Source organism: Dermochelys coriacea, chromosome 18 (assembly GCF_009764565.3).
Source record: "Dermochelys coriacea isolate rDerCor1 chromosome 18, rDerCor1.pri.v4, whole genome shotgun sequence".
Taxonomy (NCBI): Eukaryota; Metazoa; Chordata; order Testudines; family Dermochelyidae; genus Dermochelys; species Dermochelys coriacea.
In genome coordinates, this window is record NC_050085.1 from 14,192,416 (window position 1) to 14,214,861 (window position 22,446).

The 22,446-nt window shown below is 48.8% G+C and overlaps 1 protein-coding gene across 13 annotated transcripts in view; it reads left to right on the plus strand.

Annotated features, from left to right (window-relative positions):
• SAMD11 (sterile alpha motif domain containing 11) overlaps positions 1 to 22,446 on the plus strand; it is a 182,770-nt gene that overhangs the window by 114,133 nt on the left and 46,191 nt on the right. For 11 of the 13 annotated variants that reach the window (XM_038376597.2, XM_043499750.1, XM_043499753.1 and 8 more), the window contains one exon: positions 17,958 to 18,050. The exons of the other annotated variants lie outside the window; for them this stretch is intronic. In XM_038376597.2, coding sequence (XP_038232525.2) covers positions 17,958 to 18,050 — 93 coding nt within the window. The remainder of the gene's footprint in view (positions 1 to 17,957; positions 18,051 to 22,446) is intronic. 13 annotated transcript variants of the gene reach the window in all.

The following is a 22,446-nucleotide window of genomic DNA, read 5'->3' on the forward strand; positions in this document are numbered from 1 at the left end:
GGGAAATGCCACAACTGATTTACTACCTGAAGTGCTTTAAACTTAGTGCCGGGTTAGCCTGGAGGCTTAGCTGGTGCTAAATCTGCTTAATAATGAGGAGAGAAAATAATACTGAGCGCTCACTGTTGTTGTTGTTTGTATCACAGTAGCTACAGAGATCGGGGCCCCGTTGTGCTATGCGCTGTACATGCACATCATAAGAGAAGTCACAACACCAAAGAGCTTTCAATGTGCATTAAAAAGACTGAGAAAGAGTGGGAGAAAGGAGGTATTGTTAACCCGCCTAGGGTAGATTCTGGCCACAGAAGCTGCAATACCATATATAGTGCCTTTTAAATGAGGGTCTCCAAAGCATCACACAAAGGTGGCATAGAGGGGCAAAGTCACTTGCCCAGGATTATAGGCCAAATCAGTGGTGGAGGTCTCCTGACTGCCAGTTCCCCTTGCTCTCACCACTAGTCCTTGTTATTTCTCTCCTGCTGACATGCAGGGGTTGCAGTCTGACTGCAGGGATTTTACATCCGGGGTTGTGTTTTCCCTATGCAAGTATTCCATGTGTGTAGTGAATACAGGAGGTTTGTATAACACTTGCTCTATGGCTACGACTCCTAGGTACACAGTAGTGCAAATAATAAATAATATTACTAATAATAGGAGGTCTGGTTGCGAATCGCTCCCAGCTTAATTCTGTCTGATTCTTTCCCCTTTTCTTGAACCTTGAAAACATAAAACAAGGCAGAACAAACCCCACCTGTAAAAAACAATTCTCTGGTCCAGCCATCATTTCTCAGCAAGACATGAAGGGCCCCGAAAAGGCAGATCTACCCAAGGCTTTTGCAAAGACAACAAAATAGGAGGCCGAAAGGCGTGTTCTGATAAAATCTAATTGCCCTATCGATTGGTTTCGGAGCCACCATTGGCAGCGGTAATGATTGAGATATTCTTATGTGTGTGATGCATGTTAGCTGCATCTCGCTGCTCTGGCCCCACTGGGGACCTTCAGATAATTCAGAGATCTCTGAATCGTGGAGCAACCCTGTGTGTCCTGGGTCCGCTGTCCAACACCAAAGATTTATGATAATTATTATCAGTGCTACGCTTGGATTTCTGCAGGAGCCAGCCTGGTGCCCTGGTCCAGGGAGGAGCTGCCACATTCATACTTCCTGGTCATTCACTGGTTCATGGAATGCATCCCAGCTCCAGCTCAGGGTTTCCTCCACCTCCCTCCCCTTTCTTGCTAGTCTCCTTTTTTTCCTCCTTTCCTGGCCTGGTTTAACATGGAGAGAAGTGACCCAGAAATGAAGTGTTGGCTAAAATCCCCAAGCCCCACAATAGGTATATCCTTCCCGCAATGTATGTATGTTCTGTTAGCTGTACAGGGAGTTATGCTCACACACCGAATGGGAGTTAGATGGCTAAAGCCTCCATTAGCCCCTAGCCTGTCCCCCAGTCCCCGCAGTAGGAAGAACAGACATTTCAGCACCTGTGTCTGTTCCCCTGGTCAGCAGCTGGAACACAGGGCTTCCCATTCAGAGGCCCTTTGAAGAAAGAGGCTGAGGCCAGCAATCCAGACATGTGGTTAGTGAATGTTCCGAGGAGGAGGGAAGTAGCTGTTGTCAAGCCCAAATTTAAACTCCAGGCCCTAGACTGTGCTCTGTGTTGTGATGAGGTAAATCTAGAGTAACTCGCAGGCCAGCAGAGTAACCGAGACCAGAAGTTTGACCCCAGGTTCTTCAGAAATGGTTCCCAAGTTCCCTATCACAGAGTCAGTGGCCCCAGTTCCGCTCTTGGTAACCATTGTGCATATGGAGCAGCTTTACTGAGCTCAGTGGAGTCACTCTGGATTTACAGTGGGGTAGAGAGCAGTCATGGCCCGGGGACTTTTATTTAAGGAAAATAATAATAATTCAGGGCCAGATTCCCTCATTCTCCTCTGCATTGCACAGCCCCTGACTCAGCGAGCAGTCCCCTTGGAACTAGTTGGCTGGGCAGCGTGAGGCTGGCAGAATCAGGCCCTAAATGAGTTTGACTTTGAAATAGGCTCTCGAATGGTAAGAGATTTCTTTCTTCCCCTCTGTACAGCACCCAAGTTCATCGTGTTGGGCGCCGCGCACACCTGCTCAGCACTGATATTGGTGATTTCTGAACTAGAACAAAGGAATCGTTGATTCTGGCAGCGGTGAACTCGGCATACGCAGGGGCATTTAAATCTCCGCTGATTGTGCTGTTCTTCACTGATTAAAACAATGTTCAGATGCCATATGAAATCTAGGGTGGGTCTATGCTGCACAGTCAGTGGTGGCTTTTATCCAGGTTCTAGCCTTAGCCCTCTCTGCCATCTATACAGAAAAACTTCTGGCCCAGTGCTTTCAGCCTGGCTTAGCTTACCTGGCAGGCAGGGTAGGTTAGAACTGAGCTCTGCTTTAGTTTGGGTTGGAACCTGCCCACTTTGCAGTGAGGACTCAAGATTAAATTACTTGACTGCTCAGAGTCCTCCAATGCCTTCCCACAAGCCCTCTTCTCCCCCCACAAGGGACAGATAAGTTTTCCCGCAGTTGACTGGGAAAGAATCCTAGAGCATCTCAGCACAAAGAACCATGCGCTATCTCCCCAGACACAGGCGAGCAAGTGCAGGAACAGTAAGGACATAGTGATGCAGCTAAGGCTTTGTATTGGGGATGCTCCCACTTAGGCTTGGCTAACCCGGGTGCCAATCACCTGGGTTAACTGTACAGTGTAGGGTAAGCACTATTGTGAAAATACCCGCAGTTGATGCCTGGCTGTACCAGTCCCGTGTACGTAGCAGGAGTCAGTGTATTCCTTCCTCCCGCACAATTTCCCTCTTTTCAAAGCCCACTGCCTCCCGACCTTGATTCTGCTGTGTTCCCTGAAAACCGTCCAGTCCCCTCCTCAAACCGGCATTCGGGGTGTTGCAGCTGGACTGTAACATGGCGAATGGAAAAATATTGGGGCTTGTCCACCTTGGAAATGCACGGAGGCCGCCTGCACTGCGGAGGTTGGGTAAGAGGCTTAGCAGCGTATGAAAAGGTAGAGCGAGAAAGGACCAGGGCGGAGGGCAGCCAGTGAACCCAATGAGAATATAGAAGTCGTTCCCAACTGGATCAGATAAAGATGAGGCAGCAGACGAGGTGCGGCAGTGGCACGAGAGAGGGCTTTGCCGTGAGAGAGGATGATGGCACAAAGCACTTTTAATCTTAATTGAGAGAGAGGGAGACGCAGAAGGATGAGCAGAGCCTGACAAAGGCACGGCAGAAAAGCTGACGGTTTGCACATCAAACACAGACTTAGAGCCCCTTTAAGCAGCTCGCTGTGTGTCTGTAAACAAGTCCAATCCCCTCTATCCAGTTTGGCTCATGCAACCTGCCAGGGCATGCGGGAGGCGGGGCGGGGGTGAGGGCTTTGCAGATCCAGTGACTGACAGACAGGTGGTGGAGCTTCTCCCTTCCAGGCTGGCTTCAGGATTTGGGGGGGCCACCCATCCTCTTGGGGAGTGAAAGGTGCCATCTCTAACCTTGCAATCTCTCCTCTCCCCGACAGGGCCCCTTGTTTTCTTCCTCCTGTCCCATCCCCCCTTTCCCTAGTCGCTTCCCGACATGGTGCCTGATTCTGGGGCTGTGATTCAGGCGAGTAGTCCCATTGGCGGCTGCAGCAGGAATACTTGCATGAGATGGGTTTGCAGGATCAGGCCAATGGGTGCTAAAGGAGGGTGGAGGCTGTCCTCCCTCTACCTTCTTTGTTCTCGCCTGACGGGAGGAAGCTGGCTTGATGGCTGCCTATTGCCCCCCAAGCAGCCCCGTGCAGAGCACCATGCCATGGTCCTTTTAAGACACAGCATGGTTAGCAGGACTCCAGTCAGGTTATCCAGGCAGCAGGAGACCCACACAGCCCCATGTTATAGTTGGGATCATCCCATGGATTGGAGGCCCCTCTCCCCAGTGATTCCAGGGCCCTTCTGGGTTGCAGATTTTGTGGGTCTTGAAAGCCAGCTGTCTCCCTACCATGAATGCCCACAGAGACTGCTGTCTTTGGAGATGGCTGGTCTGTGTGGGCAGAGACTCATATTGGAGGTCCTGGCCTAACAGGAACAGTACTTTATCCTTATCCCAGTATCCCAGGCCATTTACCCACAAGGTGAATCCTGTATAACTCAGTTGAAACCAAATGCAGAATGTCTAGACAAGTGGGGCAAAAGGCAGTTTCCCAAATTTCTATAGGGCTTATTCTTTCTTGGTCTCTGGCCACAGTCTGTGAATGTTATGTTTTTCCTCCAGTTTGTAAGGCACATTTTATAACCTTTGCACAATTAATGTTTTATTTTATTTTTTGTGGTGATTTCTCCTTGAAAAGATTTCACAGAAGAAGAATACTTAGCACTTACGCGGTACCGTTCGTCCATAGATGACGATGACAATACCTAGCTCTTAGATAGCACTTTATGAAGGGGGTATTGTTATTACCCATTTTACTGATGGGGAAACCTGGGGCACAGAGAGGGGAAGTGTCTTATTCAAGGTCAGACAGGGGTTGGGTTGCAAAGCCAGGAAACAGTTCTCCAAGTCTGGTGCTCTGGGCTATGCTATGAAATATAGCGTAATCAGAAGTGAACATTGAATAGACTTGTGTTAAAAATTGTTGGAGTTTTCCAGGAAGGGGTGTATATGTGTGTGTTAGATCCCTTACATTGATTTTCATCCAAGAATGTGTGTGTGAGAGTAGTTAGTTAAATCCCTTATATTGCTCTCCACGGGCCTGATCCAGAACTCTCAGTGGCATGATCCCCATTGACTTCAGTGGGCTTTGCATCTAGTCAGGCAAGAGTTAACTCGGGCCAAGGATGTTGTAGCTAATGATTAGAGACAGATCTGCAATGAATGCGCTGTTTTCTGAGCTTGGGATAACGAGCCAGGACACAGGCATGTTTTCACTTTCAAAAAAAAAAAAAGAAAGAAAGAAAAGAAAAATAAAAAAGGCTTTATTGAATTGCTGCCTTAAATTGAGCAGAAAATCAGCTCCAAATGGGCAGATGAGGGTGGGAAGCCCAGCCACCTTAGTGTACACATGTTATCATGAAGGGTAGCTGTTTACCTACGCTGGGGCATGGGGGACTGATCTTAGTCAACACCTGGTCTCCAGCTTCTGATCTGGGGCTGGAATTGCAGATTCCTCCCCTCTTTATGCTCCTCTTGTGTTCTGTTTCTGCTGAAGCATTTTGGGAGCTGGAGACGACCAGCCTCTGCTGGTGGTTGTGTCCTGCTTTGCATCTGAACCCAGGTCTTGGGAGGTGAATAAGCGACGTGCAAGCATGTGGTGGAAGTGCAGTTCGCTTCCCTGCACTGGAACTCATGGCAGCGTGGGCCAGGGCACAGGGCATTGGATTGGCAATCAGGAAACTTGGGTTTGAAAACTGGTTCTGCCAGTCATTTGCTATGTGGCCTTGGGCAAGTCACTTAACCTTTTTCTATCTCATTATCTTCATCTGTTTAAAAAAAAAAAAGAAAAGTGATGAGTCTTCCTGTTGACTTCAGCAGGCCTTAGAGCAGGCCCACGTCCCTTGTATGCTGACACAAAGGGGTTTGTTTCATTTTCTGTGGCTGCCTGCGGGTTCCCAGCAAGTTCAGTGCTCCTTTCCAGGTGGCTCAATAGATCCCTGCAGAGAGCAGAGGTCAGGGCCTGATTTTGGGGAGGTAGCTCTTCTGAGTCCATTGTGGACATTAGTAACGTTTTCATGATAAACCCACCTTGCTCTTAGCATGTGGGGCTGCGCAGAACAGGCTGTAGACTAGAGGATGCTGGCAGCCCAATTAGCACACAGCTGCAGCCCATGTGACATCCTCAAGGCTATACTGGTAGTATATATATTGTGTGGATGTGGTGCGCACAACACACAGAGAACTCCATATGTGGCCCACAATGGTAAATAGGTTGAGAAGCACTGCTCTGTAGCAACGGCTGAGTGAGGAGAAACAGGAAGGCTCACCCAGCCCTGGCCTGTTCTATGCCTGGATCTAGCAGGATGGAGTGGATGTAGCTAGGGCAATGAATCTTACTTTTGTAGGAGGAGGCAGCCTTACAGGGAAGAAATCCACTTAATTCCACTCCCAACATGACTTGTATTTTGGGAAGTGAAATAAACCAGTGGTTCTCAACCAGGGTGGTACGCGTACCCCTGAGGGTATACAGAGGTCTTCTAGGGGGTACATGAACTCATCTAGACATTTGCCTAGTTTTACAATAGGCTGCCTAAAAAGCACTAGGGAAGTCAGTACAAACTAAAATTTCATACAGACAATGACTTGTTTATACTGCTCTACATACTATATATACAGTGAGATGTAAGTATAATATGTATATTCCAATTGATTTATTTTATAATTATAAGGTAAAAATGATAAAGTAAACAATTTTTGGTAAGAATTTGCTGTGATGCTTTTGTATTTTTATGTCTGATTTTATAAGCAAGTAGTTTTTAAGTGAGGAAAAACTTGGGGGTATGCAAGACAAATCAGACTCCTGAAAGGGGTACCGTTGTCTGGAAAGGTTGAGAGCCACTGAAATAAACAACACGGACTCTCATCCTCTCCTTAAAGATCCAGAAAGAGCGAGATTATCCCGCTTCCAAAAACTAACCCTCCCATCACCCAAATACCAAAACAAAACTCTTTCCCCAGGTGTTTTACAGGCAGCTAGTAAAGAGCCAAAAACAAATCATTGGAGCTGTGACATCTCACTGATGTTATATATAGAAATCCAATATGGAGTGTAATGTGGCACCTGACTTGTCCACTCTTGCTTGCTGCCGGGGAGTGGGAAATGAATTGCTGCTCCCAGCCTCACCGAGAGTCGATAGATTTCAGCTCAGAGATTTTATCCTCCCAAAAGTGTGTGCTCGTGTAATATGTATATTTGTGTGGGGGCGAGCGAATAAGTGTGTGTGTGTGTGCGCGCATATATAGTATGTGTATGTTTGTGTGTAACTACATGTGTATATAAATGTGCATGCCTAAGCTTATGTATGTTATCAGAAGTGGCTGCCGTGAAGTCAATCGCACCATACCTGGAAGTAACGGTATCTCTTGCACTAGTGCGTAGGTTTGCTTGTAGCTCTTTAATTTTTTTTTCACAGTATGTCAATGACGAGCTTACATTGTGATTAGCTGCCCTTGCAGAAGGCGTTGGGCTACCTGTCTGATCCTTGGTTTCTTTCATGCAGTCACAGTATGGCTCAGCAGCTTGTGGAAGCTGGGGGGAAGTCCTCCTTTCTGGAGACAGGCCTGGGTGGGTGGTGGTTTTTTTTTTTTTTTTTTTTTTTTTTTTGAGAGGAGTGACATTAAAGAGCTGACCCTGGGGAGGCCAAGAAAGAGGTTTTTTTTTTTAAAACTGCCCTTGCCATTCAGGTCAGCTTGGCTGAAGAAGCCCTGCTGGGGTGTGGACTTAACAATAGTTGTGAGATCCCTCAAACTGGCAAAAACCATTCCAGGCGATGCTGAGAACCAGCTGCCTTTCCAGGAGCTAAAGGGTCCTCTCACTGATGCCCTCTTCAGGTCAGTTAGTGCATCAGCACTCAGCCCCACTATCTGGCCTTGGGCTGAGCTGGAATCAGCGGGAAGTGATGTGTGGTGGTTTCAGAGGAGCTTTCGTTGTAGCCGTTATTGTTGGCATTCCACATTTTCTGGGTGTCTCTTTGCCCGTACAGGTAGTCCCAGGCTGCAAGAGCTCCCTGGTTCACAAGTGAGACATCCCCAGCCTCAGTGGAACAGAGCAAAGACACCACCACCCCCCAAAGTGTCTGATGCCTTTCAGTGATTACTTGGGCATCAATAACATTCTGTGGCAGAAGCAAACTTCTAGCCTGCGGTACCGATCGAACCGGCGGGGAGGTGTCAGTTGTGAGCGTGTGGCTGTGGGGAGCTGGCTCATCAATGAATCCCCCCCCCGCATGCCCTCTCCTCAGACGCCGGAGCGTGGTATTGACCACTGCCAGGGGAACTTGTCGCTGCTGCGCTCTTTTGCAGCATTCAAACATAAATTTACTCCGGAGCAGCAGGATTGGGAGTGGGGGGATGGCGGGGAGGGAGCTTTAAGTTAACCCTTTGCTGTCAGTAAAAAGAGGGGAGTCTGTCTAGGGTGAGCAGATGTCCCTGATTTTATAGGGACAGTCCCGATATTTGGGGCGTTGTGTTATATAGGCGCCTATTACCATACCCTGTCCCAATTTTTCACACTTGCTATCTGGTCACCCTAAATCTGTCTGTCTGTTAAAAGTTGTCAGCTCCAGATTGTCCTTTGTTCCTTATTTCATTTCCCTCCATTTACATGTCTCCTTTCCTCTCCCATTCTCTTTCCTCCTCTCTCCTTCCATTCCCCCTTTCTCTCCCTTGCCTTCCTTTATTCTTCTCTCCCAAACACACTTTCCTTCCTCTCTTCCCTTATTTAAGCCTTATTCATCTTGTCCCTTCTTTCTTCCTCTCACACACACTTTTCTCCGTTTCTGTCCTCCTTTCTCCCCTTCTTTCTTCCTCCCTCTGCCCTCCCTCAGTCTCCCAGTGAGTGCCTCGGGAAGAAGACAATTTGAAGGCTTTCTGCTCTGCTCTCAGCCGAGGGGCTCTTTCTCTCAAGCCAATCAATGGCAGCCTTTCAGCCCCAGTGGGGCTTGGCAAACATGAGATCAATAAGTTATTAGCACCATTCTGTCAGCTGTAATGTGGAGATTGATCGGGGCCGGGTCTCTTGCATGCTGCCTGGCACTTCCCCAGCCTGATAAAGATGACAGATTAAGGGAATAAGAAAAAGGAATTAAGGAGTCTGGCTGTCAAAGCTGTCACGGGCTGGAAGAGCGCTGTTTTTTTCAGGGGCTGAATGAGTGCAATCGGACGTTTAAATGGTGCGAAGGGTATGGCACCACCACCAGCAGCTCTGTCTGGAGTCACTGTCTTTAGCATTCACCTTTGAGAGTGGCGCAACGAGGTCTGTGCAGAGAGGAACCTGCACAGACGCAGCAGCTGTGCAGGGTGTTTAAGGGAGTAGCAGCACACTGGCATGGGCCACACACACGAGATGCTTCGTCTCTGTCAAGAGAGGCCACGAGCCAAGGCTGCGCTGTGCCCCCCTCATGCTCGCTTGCTCTAGGAGGGCCTGGCTTCCAGGGCAAGATGGCTCCAAGCCATGCTTGTGATGCTGCCGACCAGCACGAGTAAGCACTCCGATGCCATGGTGAGCTCGCTCCGAACTCGGAGAAGGGGAAGCTTTGGGGGTGCGTCTCGGGGCGAAGGAGCAATTGTGGCAGGTTTTTATCACAGAGTGGGATGGGTCTGAGAAATCAGAATGGGAGCAGCTCTCTGAAGGACAGACGCAGACATGTGGGCAAGCTCGCAGTGAGCATGCTCAGCCTAAGGAGGGGGAAGCGGGATTGAGGTCTCTGGGACCATGGTGCTCCGTGGGATAGCACTTCGCTGCCAAGAGCGTCTTTCATCCCATGACCTCGGAGTCCTCTGCTGGCACTGATTACAGCTCAAACTGTCTTTGTGAGGCAGGTACGGGGTTAGAGTACCCATTTTACAGACAGGTAAACTGAGGTACAAAGGGCTTCAGAACAGCACAGAGAGAAAGTGGGTTGCTAGCAGAGATGGGAATTGAACTCAGGAGTCCTAACTTTCAGGCTGACTGCCCTGACCACTAGACCGCACTCCTTTCCAGAGCTGGGGATAGAACCCAGGAGTCCTGATTTGTAATGCCTCTCAAATAATACACTCTTTCCCCAAGCTGGGGATAGAAGCCTGGACTCCAGCCTCCCAGTTCCTCTGCCCTAACCACTAGACCTCCCAGCATATCCTCCTAATTTCTTCCCTCGGGGGGTGGGGCTCACACAATTGCTAACCAAGACTCTCTGGGCAGCGTATAAAATGAGTCTGATTGTCTCTCTCAAGCTCAGCGTATCCTCTCTATGAGTGTTTTTCATACTATGAATATTTACCACCTTTTTATGGCTCGGTGTGCTCTGTAGAAATGAATTGCACAGGGAGGTGGGAGACAAGGGGGCGTTTGTGCATGTTGGCTCATAAACTGCCCTGTTACAGGCAGATTGGAGGCTGACCTGCACCTCCCTCTGTCACATTCCTTGGGAATCTCAATATTTGGGCTGAGCTTTGAGGCACTTCGCTGCTGCTCATGCAAAGCAAATGGACGCAGACAGCTGGTGACTGACTGGCCAGTGCTGACAGCTGTGCGAGAGGCAGAGTGCCTGCTGGTTACAGCAGAGAGCTGGGACTCGGGAGAGACCTGGGTTCTTTTCCAAACCTGGGGAGGAGAGCGTTGATGGGTTATAGCATGGGACTTGGGTCAGGATTCCCTGGGTGAAACGGCCATCGCTGCCACCGACTTTCTGTGTAACCTTGAGCATTAACCTTCCCCATTTACGTCAGTGTCCAATCTGACCTCATGACACTAAACCCACCTCCTGGGGGTGGGTGAGGTTTGTAGAATACTTTGAGGTCTCTGGATGATGGTGCTAGAGGAGCGCCCCATCCATTTCTTGGGGGGTGGCGTCTAAATATTGCTCCAGAGCTATTTATCAGCTCTTACCTCGTGAGTTTCAAGAACGGCTCTGCGCCCCAAGCTATTCCAGTTCTCTTCCCGACTCTGAGGCTGATCTCCCTGCAGGAGCTCCAGTCTCTTCCAAGTGAGAGTCAGGAAAAGCCTGCCCAAATGGGGAGAGAAGGGGAAAGGATTTTAAGAAAATGAATAAATTAAGAGTGTGTCTACACTGCAGTCAAAAATGTGATTGCAGTTTGGGTAGGCAGAGCCGTGCTAGCTTTGATCTCGCTAGCATTGAAGAATCAGTAGCCCAAGCACCGATTTTCTTCTTTTCCTGTGAGTGCTTCACCCTGAGGCTCCACTCCTTCCCCTAAGGCCCCACCCTCGCTCCGCCACCGAACAGCTGATCGGTGGGTGACTGGTGGGTGCTGAGCACCCATTATTTTGTCCCCATGGCTGCTCCAGCCCCGGAGCGCCCACGGAGTCAGCACCTATGTGCACTAACACTGACCCTGGTGCAGATTAGTAATGCAAGTCCATAGCCAGGATTCCAGATGGGCTTGTACAGCCCATACAGCGTCCATGCCACTGCATCTTTTCTCCTGTTTTCAGCTGCGCTAGCTAGGTGAAAGCTACCTTTGGTTTGCCTACCAGAGCTGCAGTCAGACCTCTGATGGCAGTGCAGATGCACCCTGCGATTTTGCAAATCCAGACCGTAGCCTGGCCTAGTTAGTACAGTACTGCATATTCAGCACCTCATCATGGAAATGATTCAGTGGGAAAGAGAAACCATCAGCCTGCCCCATGTTCTCAAATACTCCATCCCAGTGCAGTGACTCCCAGGGGAATTTCCTTTGTGCCTGTCCCCTATCCCCGTTTTAAAAGTATTTTGTTACAGGGGACCCAAAGTGTTGCTGTTTGGGGAGAGGATTCCTGGCTCCAACATTTGCAGAAACCCTGGTGAATGCTAAGAACAATCCTGAGCCAGAGTTTTTGGATCCAGGCCCAGATCTGTGAGACTTGCTGTGCTCTCATCTCTAGCTAGAGACTTGTGACTACATTAGCAAATTATTATTTATCATTTATAGTGCGGTTGTGGCTAGGAGCCCTAGCCAGGGCCCAGGCCCCCATTGTGCCAGGCACTGTTCAAACACAGAATGAAAATACAGTCCCTGCCCCAAAGAGCTTGCAGTCCAGCTGCCTTACCTAGTGAAGTCCTCTCAACCAGTGAGCTGCCCTGTTGGAGGGACGAAACCTTCCATTTCCGGAAGGGTGCAAAGAAATTGTTCCCAGATCTGCCCAAAGCCGCACCATTGTGCTACTGCTATTTTGGTGTTGAACTACAGGGCCTTCCCCTGCTCTCTGCAAGAAGTAAACTTGTGGCAAAGTTTGCTCATTATATTCCCCAGCATCGGGATCCTGCCTTCCAGAGGCCCTACTGCCTTCCTTCCCCCTTTGCCCCCACCTTCCCTGAATAATTTTTTTCCACACCCATTGCTCTCAGTTAAATTATGGCCCATAATTCCCATGACCTTGTGCTTCACTCTCCCTTTGTTCCATTGGTTCCTGCTGGCGAGGGGCAGAGCTGATCGGCCGCAAGCTTCCACCCTGCTGTGCTGACCCACCCTGTGCGGCCCCTCGCGCGCCAGCCTTTGTTGTTAGCAGTTCACGGCCCACTGGGACTCAGCAAGCTGGTGCTGCGTCTTGGTTTCAGGGCAGACCAAGAAGCCCATCGCCAGGGCGGCAGCCTCCAGGATCCCCACGAAGCTGTCACCCGCTGCGCAGGGACAGACTGAGCAGCTGGGCTGGAGTGGGGGTATTTCCGCAGGCTGCGTGAACCACAGGAAGAAAAAAGAAAGTACTGAGATGCCTCTGAGACCTTTCAGGCTGGTTAGTGGGAACTGTTTGTTATACTCAGGACTTGAATTGAAAGGGCGGGGAGTTAGGAGCCTGGAAAGACGTTTGCCCCTGTTCCAATAATACCGAGAGAGGAAAGGGCGGTTTGACTTGTTAAATGTTCACCAGCTGAGCCTTGATTGCACCCGTCTAACCTGGCTGGGTCCCATTTAGCAGCACCAGGTGCTTCTGCAGCCAAAGCAGTGCCCTGGCTAAGGAATGTAGGAGCGGCACTCTAGCCCTGCCCCGTTATTGGTAACACTCTGCTCTGCAGAAGAACCAAATGTGGCCCCTTGGCCTCCCTTCTGTCTGTGCATGGGAAAAGTTTTCACCCCGTGTGTGACACACCTGATGTGTGAACCTGCTGAGTGATTGTTACAGTGATTATCTGCCCCCTTCCACTGAGTGCGAGCCCAGCCGTTCTGCCCTGTACTGTGGGATGAGGTGGCTCCCCTGGGAAAATCACAGCAGAGAGCTGCGGGAGGTGGTGGCACTGACTGGCATGGACTTCCTCGGCTTAACCTCGATGTTAGTTCAGGGATCCCTCTTCATAGCTCTTGCTGTTAAAAGGCTACTGGAGGTATTCTCTGCTCCCCAGAGCAGCCCCAGTTCCCTCTCTTTATCTGGCAGCAATCTCAGGCTGTCCTTGTGGGCTTGCCAGGGGTTCAGTCATCCTGGGTGAGCCAATGCATGAGTGCCTAACCTGCTCCAGCATGGCCCCGTTGTTGATAATCAGCATGCAGCTGTCCCGCGTCTGCATCGTGTCTGGCCGTGAGAAGCAGTAACAGTAATGAGGACAAGTATCCTGTGATCCGCAGTGCCACAGCCCGCTGCGTTGCTCTGGGCTCACGTTCACAGGGTGCTGTGGGGCAACTTTTCTGCCCATTGTGGGAGGAAGTGGTCTAGGCCTGGGAAATTCGTTTCCTGGCAGACCCCAAGGCGGTGCGGGGGTGGGCTCTTACATGATCCTGCTCACTCTAGCAACCAGGGCCAGCAGTGGCTGCTTTCTGTGGAGTCAGTGTTTCTTTGGCATGCCCCTGCAAAATCTGCTGCCAAGAGACGGTGCCAGGTGTTTCAGAGGCGAGTTTTGGCCTGGAGAAGATGAAGGCGGCAGCTTGCAGTTACAAGCAGAAGCCCTACAACAGCAGAATGGGACCATGTGGAGATGGAGGTGTGGATGGAGCTGATGCTGTTTTTCGTCCAGCTCCAGCCCCCATGCAGATCACTGCCTCTGGCCCAGGACCACAAGCTCCGAGTGGTGCAGCTACATGGTGGGAGCGCAGGAGGGCCAGCAATGGGCCCAGAACTTTCTCAGGAGGAAAACCGCCATGGCACTTGAGCTTGCCAGGGTCCCGGAGTGGCCAGGTTGGTAGGAAAGAGCTCCTGCAGCTGAGCCAGAGGGCTAGCCAGCCCAGCTTGCAGGCAGATTAGTGAGCTCAGCTGGATTGCAGCAGGGACCTGCTGGGCGCAAGGCAGCCAGCAGGCCTGCTTTTAAGCTCAGCAGCAGGTTGGGCTGCTCAACCCTTTATGCCTACAGCTGCGATCACGCCTGTGCCAGCCTTGCTCCGAGCCTTGATCCTACTCTGCTCCAGCCCTGCTTGCTCCCTGACCCTCAGCTTGACTCCTGGTTCCTGACTCTAGCTCCTTCTCCAGCTGCTAGGCCCGCTGACCTGGTTGTGACACAGATCTCTCAGAGAAAAGAGGCCATGGCAGTCCAGAAGTGTGTTGCTATCACCCTGCAGAAGCTGGCAAGCTTGGATTGTTACAGATCTGTCGACAATCAGTTCAGGCTAGTTAAATCTGTGATTGGTGCAGTGGTCATGGAGGTTTGCAAGGGAAGTAGTGCGGGTGGTGCTGACCCTCTGTGTTGGAAAAATTGGAAATATCCATGAAATAATTGCGGGGTTTGAATGGCTGGGGTTCCCGAGCTGTGTAGGTGCAATTGATGGGATGCATAGACTCAGCCTATGCCTGCCATTGGAAGTAAGTGAGCACCTTTAACAAGAGAGGATACTACTCCATTGTTATGTGGTCCTCAATCTTTTCCATATGGGGACCCACTCAGGGCCTCCATCATTCAGCAACATGGGAAGGACAAGGTGGTTGTAACTCCCTGACACTTGGTTGTGTCTCCCCTCTCGCTGTGACCCCCGGTGTGCCAACACTCCTGGGCTCTGTTCTCACTCTGCTGCTGTTGCCATCAAGCCAGGGGGAAACTTGTTCAAAGTTGGAATTCAGGGTCTGTTTTTTTTTTTATCCTTTCCTCTAGCGTGTATCCAAAAAGCGGATTTCGATAGGCCACCCCTGTGGAATGGTGGTGTATTGGAATGCATGGCAGGTGCTGGAACCGGGCACATATTCCCCAGATGGGACTGGTGTGTCCAGGCTATAGATATAGAGGGGAGAGGACCAGTTCTCCTGTACTATAATGTGAATCTTTGCACCTTCTACCCAAGGGTCTCAATGGGCTTGACAAATAGTAATGAATGAAACCATTCAGCTATCTCTGTGAGGTGGGCCTATATCCCATTTTACAAATAAGGAAGCTAAGAGCAAGGATGGTCTTGTGGTAAAGTTATTGCCAGTGGCCTGGGATTTCGGAGACCTGCATTAAATTTCTAGCTCTGCTGCTGACTCCCTGTGTAATTGTGGGCACGTCACTCTGTGCCTCTGTACATCTCTGTTCTCTGGCAATAATAATTCCTTTCTCATCCCTATTGTGAGAGCTTAGACTGCAAGCTCTTTGGAGCAGGAGCTCTTTTGTTACGTGCATGTACAAGGCTAAGCACAGTGAGATCCTGGTGTCAGCTAAGGCTTCTAGGCATTGCTGTAATGCAAATATGTAAGTAATAATGAGACCCAGAGAGGTCAAGTGACTTGCTCATGGTTAAATAGTCTGTGGCAGAGTTGGGAATAGAACCTAGAGGACTCTTACTGGCACGTGCCTTAACCACAATTTTGTCTTTCATTCTCATTGTCTAATGTGATGCAGTAAAACATGTTTTAAATAAAAAAAACCCCAAAAAACCAAAATACTAAATGCAAAGTTGGCTCATGGTTTAGCAGAGAAGAGATTTAATATAATGGAAAGAACTCCCACGCTGAAAGTGTATTAAGAGTCTTGTCATCTTTTCTTTCCCCCCTAGCTTTTTTTCATTCTTTAGGTTTTAAAATGGAACATGCTGATTTAACAACAAAATAACATTATTTAGAGGTTTTTGGAGCCTCAGGACTATATGTGGATGTGAGATACTGGGACAGGGGCTGCAGGTCTCACTGGCGTTAATATGCTAACATAGCATGTCTGGAGAGCTGGGTTCAAATCCTGATTTGGTTACAGATGGAAAATACTGAGCTCTATTTAGAGCATGACCCTAATGTATGTGTGAGTGTGTTTGACCCACCACTGCATTTGTGCACATGGTGCTTAGGAATTTAGGTGGTGGAGCACTCTCTGAGACCAGGGCACAGAGCCAGTCACTTGTGGATGTTTGTACAGTGTTTTGCAGGTACCGGGGGTGCTGCCAGCCAGGAGTGACGTGAGGCAGGTCAGAACAAATGCAAGCTGACAGAGCTGTGCGTCTGTGCAGTTCAAGTAGCAGGGCAGAGGAGGGACTCTAGATCGTGACTGAGGTGCTTTGGCAGAGCTGTGAAGTCATGGACACTTACTACAGCTGCTTAGAGCCACTGCCCTAACCCACCCGCACCTGTAAGCATGTCGCCAATTCCGCATTTGAATCATAAGCACCATCTCCACCCCAAATGCATGAAATCAGGCCTTAATGTGATTCTTCCCTCCTGGGAATGGTGAGCTGAGTATTGGGACTTTGTTGTTTTGAAACTGCAAATGCTGGATGAGAGAAGGTGAGAGGCTCTTGGCCTCCAGCTCCAAAGGTCTGCAGCACGCACAAGAGTATAATGACCAGAAAATCAACACCCAGAATTAGGAGTTCCAGATAGTTGGGAAGTGGGAAGGAGAGAGAGGCATTGTCTTGTGACCTGAGTACAGGATGCCGGGCCAGGTACTGCTTAGTTCCTTCAAAATTGGCTCTGCTAGTGGACAGTGTGTGTGGCAGGCTTTTGTTCCCACTTCTGTAAAATGCACATGACAGTCCCCCACGGAAGGCTGAGTTAAGGCTTGAATTTGGAGTGCCTTGAAGATTTAATGTCTGTCACTCTCTTTGAGTCCATCCTTTCTTCAGATTGCCACCATTTCATTGTATTGACTTTGTTTTTCAGTTATGGATGACTGCAGACCTTTGCAATGCTTCCAAGTGCTGGTGCTGGTAACAGTGTGGGTGACAGGGTCACGGTGAGATAAGATCAGAGGCAGCTTGTGCTCTTTAAAACCTTGAAATGCCACCTTGTAACTTTGCAGAGTTCTAACATCCCAAATTGGGTAAAGGCATTTCCTAGCAGGTTCTGCCCTCCACCTGTTAACTGTTTGTTCTCTGCACCACTTGGACGCTGTCAGTGACAACTTCTTACACTGTGTCTCCCAATAAACAGAATGCCAGCTCAGTCAACTAGATTTAGCTAGCTGAACTTGAATTAATGCAGAGTGACTATTAGTGCTAAGGACCCTGGTTTGGATAGAGATGCCATGTGGAAGGGAAATAATGTTTTGTTGTGTTAAACAGTGGTGATTTGAATTGTAACATTTCTTAACCATAAGAAATGTTGCATGCAAAGCAGCTGTGCTTTGCTCATGTTGACTCATAGACAGGCGCAACATATACTCTCTCAAATATGGTACTTGTTTTCAAGGTTTTTTGAGATGCTGCATCTTTAACAAGCCCTTGAGAAATGAGAATTTGATGCTCACAGTGACAAACTGTCTCTTCCTTCCTGTCCGTATGCAACTTCATGCTTTCAGTTTCCCCAGCATTATTATGGGAGGATATTGATTTTAAATCTGTTCAGGGGACGCTGTAATTGTATATTAGATATTTTGCGTTGGCTCGCAGGGCTGCACTAATGCAAAAGGCTCGAGCGTTTCCGTGCGGTCTAGAGGGAGAAGATTGCTAAGGACCTTGAGGTTTTTAGGAGGAGAGAGAGAGAGAGATACTGTGGTAGGAAGATTCAGAGGGAATTGTTTTTCTTCCTCTCCCATCCCCTTTTTCCTCCCCCCAGTTGCTTTGCATCAGGGCATGAAAGGAGTGGAAACACAAGAGGGACAAAAGGCAGCCGAACAAATGATGAAACTCAGTAAGGAAATAAACTAGATTCAGAATTTACAGCTTAAAATCATTGCATTGATCACTGTTTGAACAGTCATTACATCCCTTTGGACTGCATGATTAGGAAAGCAGATCTGGGCTTTCAAGATGATGATTTTTTTTTCTTTCTCCCCCCCCTCCCCCCCGTGTTTGGGCAGCAAAATGCGAAATAAGTCTCTGGTTGATTCTGTGAAAGGGAAAGAAGTGGAGCGTTATCTGATACTCAGGTCTCTCATTTCTGTGTCCCTCTCTCTCTCTCTCCCTCTCTCTCTCCCTCTCTCTCTCTTCTAGATGAAATTTTAGGCAGGAGAAGAGTATGTTCTCCCAACAGCAGCAGTGAGTGTCCTTTAGAAAGCAAGAAAACCCGAAGCGAGTCCCCAAAGGGTAAGTGCTGTTTCTCTCTCCCCTCTCCCCGCCCTATTTTCTTTTCTTAAGAATCTAACTTAATTGAAATTAATGAGGGAGGGATGTGAGATGCTGAGTAGGAGCTTCCAGTATCCGAGCTGGGGGTATGCGAGGAAGGCTACCAATGCACAGTGTTCTCTTGAGCTGAGTGGAGGGAAGATCAGAGTGTGTGTGTGTGGAGGGGAATTATCTCCCTTAATTAGACTGATTATTTTATGGTTTAAAAACCAAGCCAGGAGCTCCTGAGGTGGGTTGGGGGGTGTGTCTTTTTCAGGCAGTGTGCCTTGGTTTGGCTATTTAATACAGGACATGCACTGCATTATCATGTTGGCATCTGCTTTTTTGTGTGTATCTAATTATGAGTATAGTAAAAGTCCAGCTAGATAGTCCTTCTGCATTGAGGAAGTTATTCCTCTATAGATGGAATCTGTAAAGTTGGGGGGGGGATGTTTTTTGTTTTTAATTTTAGGGTTTTTATTTAAATCTCCTGATTTGTTTTTATGCTTCCCTCCCATAAACATGATTTTAAAACTTTTTTTATGACCGGCAAAGTGGAATGGGTAATGGAGCCTGCAGTTAATGAGTTCGTCTTAGGGTTGCGTAAATGAGGTTTTGCAGGCTGTTCACTTAGAGGCTTTGTTGTTAAGGTCAGACTAATTAGATGTCAGTAATGCCCACCTCAATCATTATTGCTTAACCTGCGCTCTTCTAGCCATTTAAAAAAAAAAAAAAGAAAAAGCATCAGGCTGGCCAGGTCTTGTTTCATGAGGTTGGAGTCCAGCAGCTGAGATTCTTAAAAAGGAGGGAGGGGGAATGAATACACCCCTATGTTAACCAAACCAGATGGTCTCAAAGGGGACTTCAGCATGCAGCGTTTTACTGTGGAACGTTCACTGCTTCCTAAAATAATACCTTGTATTGCGCCTTCTAGCAGTGCCTGGTACAGCACCTAGGATGACACTCTCGTTCTAAATAAGATTTTTTTATGTAATCCCCTCCCTGCCTCCTACCCCAACATTATGATTAGAGGGGCATTAGTATTCCAAAAGCAATCCTTGTTGGCTGCTAATTGGTGCGAATAGTGCCTGGTACAGTAGCTGCTAACATTACCTAGAAACATACTCTCATCCTTAATCATTTTTTTTTATGTACCCTCTTCCTGCCTCTTATTTCCAAATTGTTCCAGTTAGGAATGCATGAATAGTCTAGCAGGAATTCCTGTCAGGTGCTAACAATACCTGGTGTAATGGGTACCCCAGCCAGTACTATCCACTAGGCCGAAATTATTTCCTTTCATTTGTTCATCTGCCCACGTCCTGTCCTCCTGTTGCCCTCCCCTCCCTGAGTTAACATCAGAAGTGCTTCTATATTCCTGGAGGAATCCTTTGTGGGTGCTGAAATGCATTTACTACACAGGAGCTTTTGATTTTCAGTGTCAGGCTATGCAATACCACGCCACAGTTTTGCCACCGCTTCCTTAAAGGAGTTAGCGCACACTACCCACCTTCAGGCTTCTGCTGACTCTGTCTTCTCTACCCTTTCTTATCCATTGCATGCTCTGAAAATGAATCACAGTGGTAGCAGTTTAATCTGTTTTGCTGAGAAGCAGCTAAACTTTAATCAGGCTGTTCAAGACCAGACTATAGTTTTTGGATTTATGACACTTATCCCTACCCCCCCCAAAAAGGGTCCCATTCTACAAAAATGGAGTCATTGACAGCACTACTTGACTTCGTTGGTTGCAGTATCGCGCCATAAATGATCCATCCTAGCAGAGATGGGCCAAAGCTGCCTCTCCCTCCCCCTACCACCCCACACACACTTTGGAGATTTGAGTGAAATGAGAGGCAGGTCAGAGCCAACCCTTACTTTTGCATATCCACCCCCTGGTCCACTTATCCACCTTTGCTTCTTTCTAAATCCTGCTTTCTCAACCAGAATCATTGAATAGGGGTTTCCCTCTGACTCATTCAGTCAGGGTTTCTCCAGAAGTCCTAAAAGGTGACAGCTCCAGTCCACTTTCATTTTCTGCCCCCCCCCACTCTTTCCTTTCCCTGAAAGCCTTCCCTGGCTTTTAAGCTAGGCTAACCTGAGACTGACACAGCCTTTCTAAGCTATTTTAAACCTCCAAAGTCTCCCTCTTCCGGCACACACGTCTTGAGATCATTTAGTGGCAGCTCTTCTCCCCCAGTACTGGACAAGGCCTTTGACACATGGGGATCAGCTCTGCACTAGTTGTCATTGAATACTTAGGTTCCCCTGATCAGTGTAAATGATGTTGTTTTGTGTTGTGTGTAGATTAGAGGAACTATAGACTAGGGGAACCTGGAACATCCAAGTTACCAGAATGGATCAGACCAATGGTCCATCTAGTCTGGTATCTTGTGTTCAGCAACGGCTAGCACCAGCTGTTTCACAGAAAGGTTTACAATCCCCATTATAACCAGGCATGGAACTGTCCTACCCATAGGGGATGGTTCTTCCCAATCCCTGTCACTTAGGGCAGTGCTACTCAAAGTGGTGGTCCGCAGACTGATGCCGGTCCACGAGCCATTGGCTGCCGGTCCACACGCACATTGGAAAAAAAAATTGCCGGTCCCTCACATCAGCTAGCTTGAGAAGCACTGACTTAGGGTATGTTTACACTGGAATAAAAGACCCACAACACAGCTGCAGCTGTCCCAGGTCAGCTAACTTGGGCTTATGGGGTTCAGGCTGTGGGTTAACAATTGCTGTGTAGATGGTTGGGCTTGGGTTGGGGCCTGAGCTCTGAGACCCTCCCCCTTTGTGGGGTCCCAGCCCAAGCCAGAACATCTACCCAACAGTTATGCAGCTCAAGGCCCATGAGCCCGAGTCAGCTGACCTGGGCCAGCCGGGGGTGTTTAATTTCAGTGTTAGTGGCTTATGCTTTGAAGCATACCAGTTTATGTCCTTTTAGAACGTAACCTACCTGCTACAATGGTGAATGTTCTCATTATCTCTGCAAAATCTCATTCTTTGAATCGTGCTGAGCTCTGACCTCAAGGATATTAGTATTATTTATAATATATTTGTATTGTGGTACTGTCTAGGAGCTCTAGTCATGGACCAGGACCCCCTTGTGCTAGGCGCTGTACAGACACAGAAGAATATCTTGTGGCAGTGAGTTGCTTGGAGAGACTAGAGAAGGCATTCTCATGCTTCTTTTGAATAATGTGGGCCTCTTGTTAATGAAGACATTTTCTTGTGGAAGCTTCCTGTCGTGTTCACAGTCACATAACGTTCCTAAGGTAGCACCAGCAGTTCTTTACATGGAAAGGCAACTTGAGGGAAGCATTCAATGAGTTTCTCAGTGTGGATGGCGGAGTTGTAGGGAAGCTCATCTTCCACCTGCGTACAGGAAAGAGTGAAAGGAATCATTGCCTAGTGGTTAGGGCACTACTTAAGGACTTGGGAGACCTGGGTTCAAATCCCTGCTGTACTTAGATACTATGCTGATGGAAGCCATATAAGTGCCTAAGATAGATATTGAAACACCGGCTCAGCATTTTAGCTCTGCCTGTCTGCATTGCAAATTCAGCCTTAGCCAAGACTTTACCGTAATTCAACGGTGGGATTAAAATGTGCCGAGGGTGCTGTCTGTGCTGCAGAAGGGAACCACCCTTTAACTGTGTCAGGACGGCTGCATCCATACCTCCTTGTTGCAGGATTCCTCTGCACTTCCCCCTGTCAGATGGGATTGACTCCCCCCCAGGATGGTTGACAAGCTGCTAAGCAACCCTGGCAAACGTGACTTTCCAGGAGTATTAGAAAGTGGACACCTACCTGTGTTGGGTTATTGAGACATGGTGAGCTAGAACCTGTCTTGAGGTGTTTGGTAGGAGAGAGAGTTTGTGCGGCTGGGACACATCCATGCACGTGCAGGTGGGAGATGAGTGGAAAGAGCCCACCTGCAAATCCACTGATACCTCACTTAATTAGCTAAAGCGGTGCTGGAAAGGCACCCAGACAGGGCTTGTGCAAGAGCAATGCAAGGGCACACCCTGTGCAGAGTCGGCAGCTCCTGGATTGCCCCCATCTCCCTTTCCAACAGTGGGATTCTTGCTGCTTTCAGCAGCAAAACTAGACGGGAGATGGGTCTGCCAGTTCGCAGTTGTGGGCAGTGGCACCAGCGAGGGAGGCAAAACCCTGGCATGAATTTCCCTGCCCCGTCCCTCCTCTAATCCCCTTGCAGCGTGGCACCTTGCAGTGGCTCGACCAGCCTCAGGCAGTGCTCCCTTAGGAGCCAGGTGAGCTAGAGGAGATCTGTGCCTTCTGGTGGTTCAGCTAATCTTCTGGGGTCTTTTGCTCGGGCACTTGTAAAGTGGCCTGTGGCGGCTGCTCCCCCGCTTTGTGT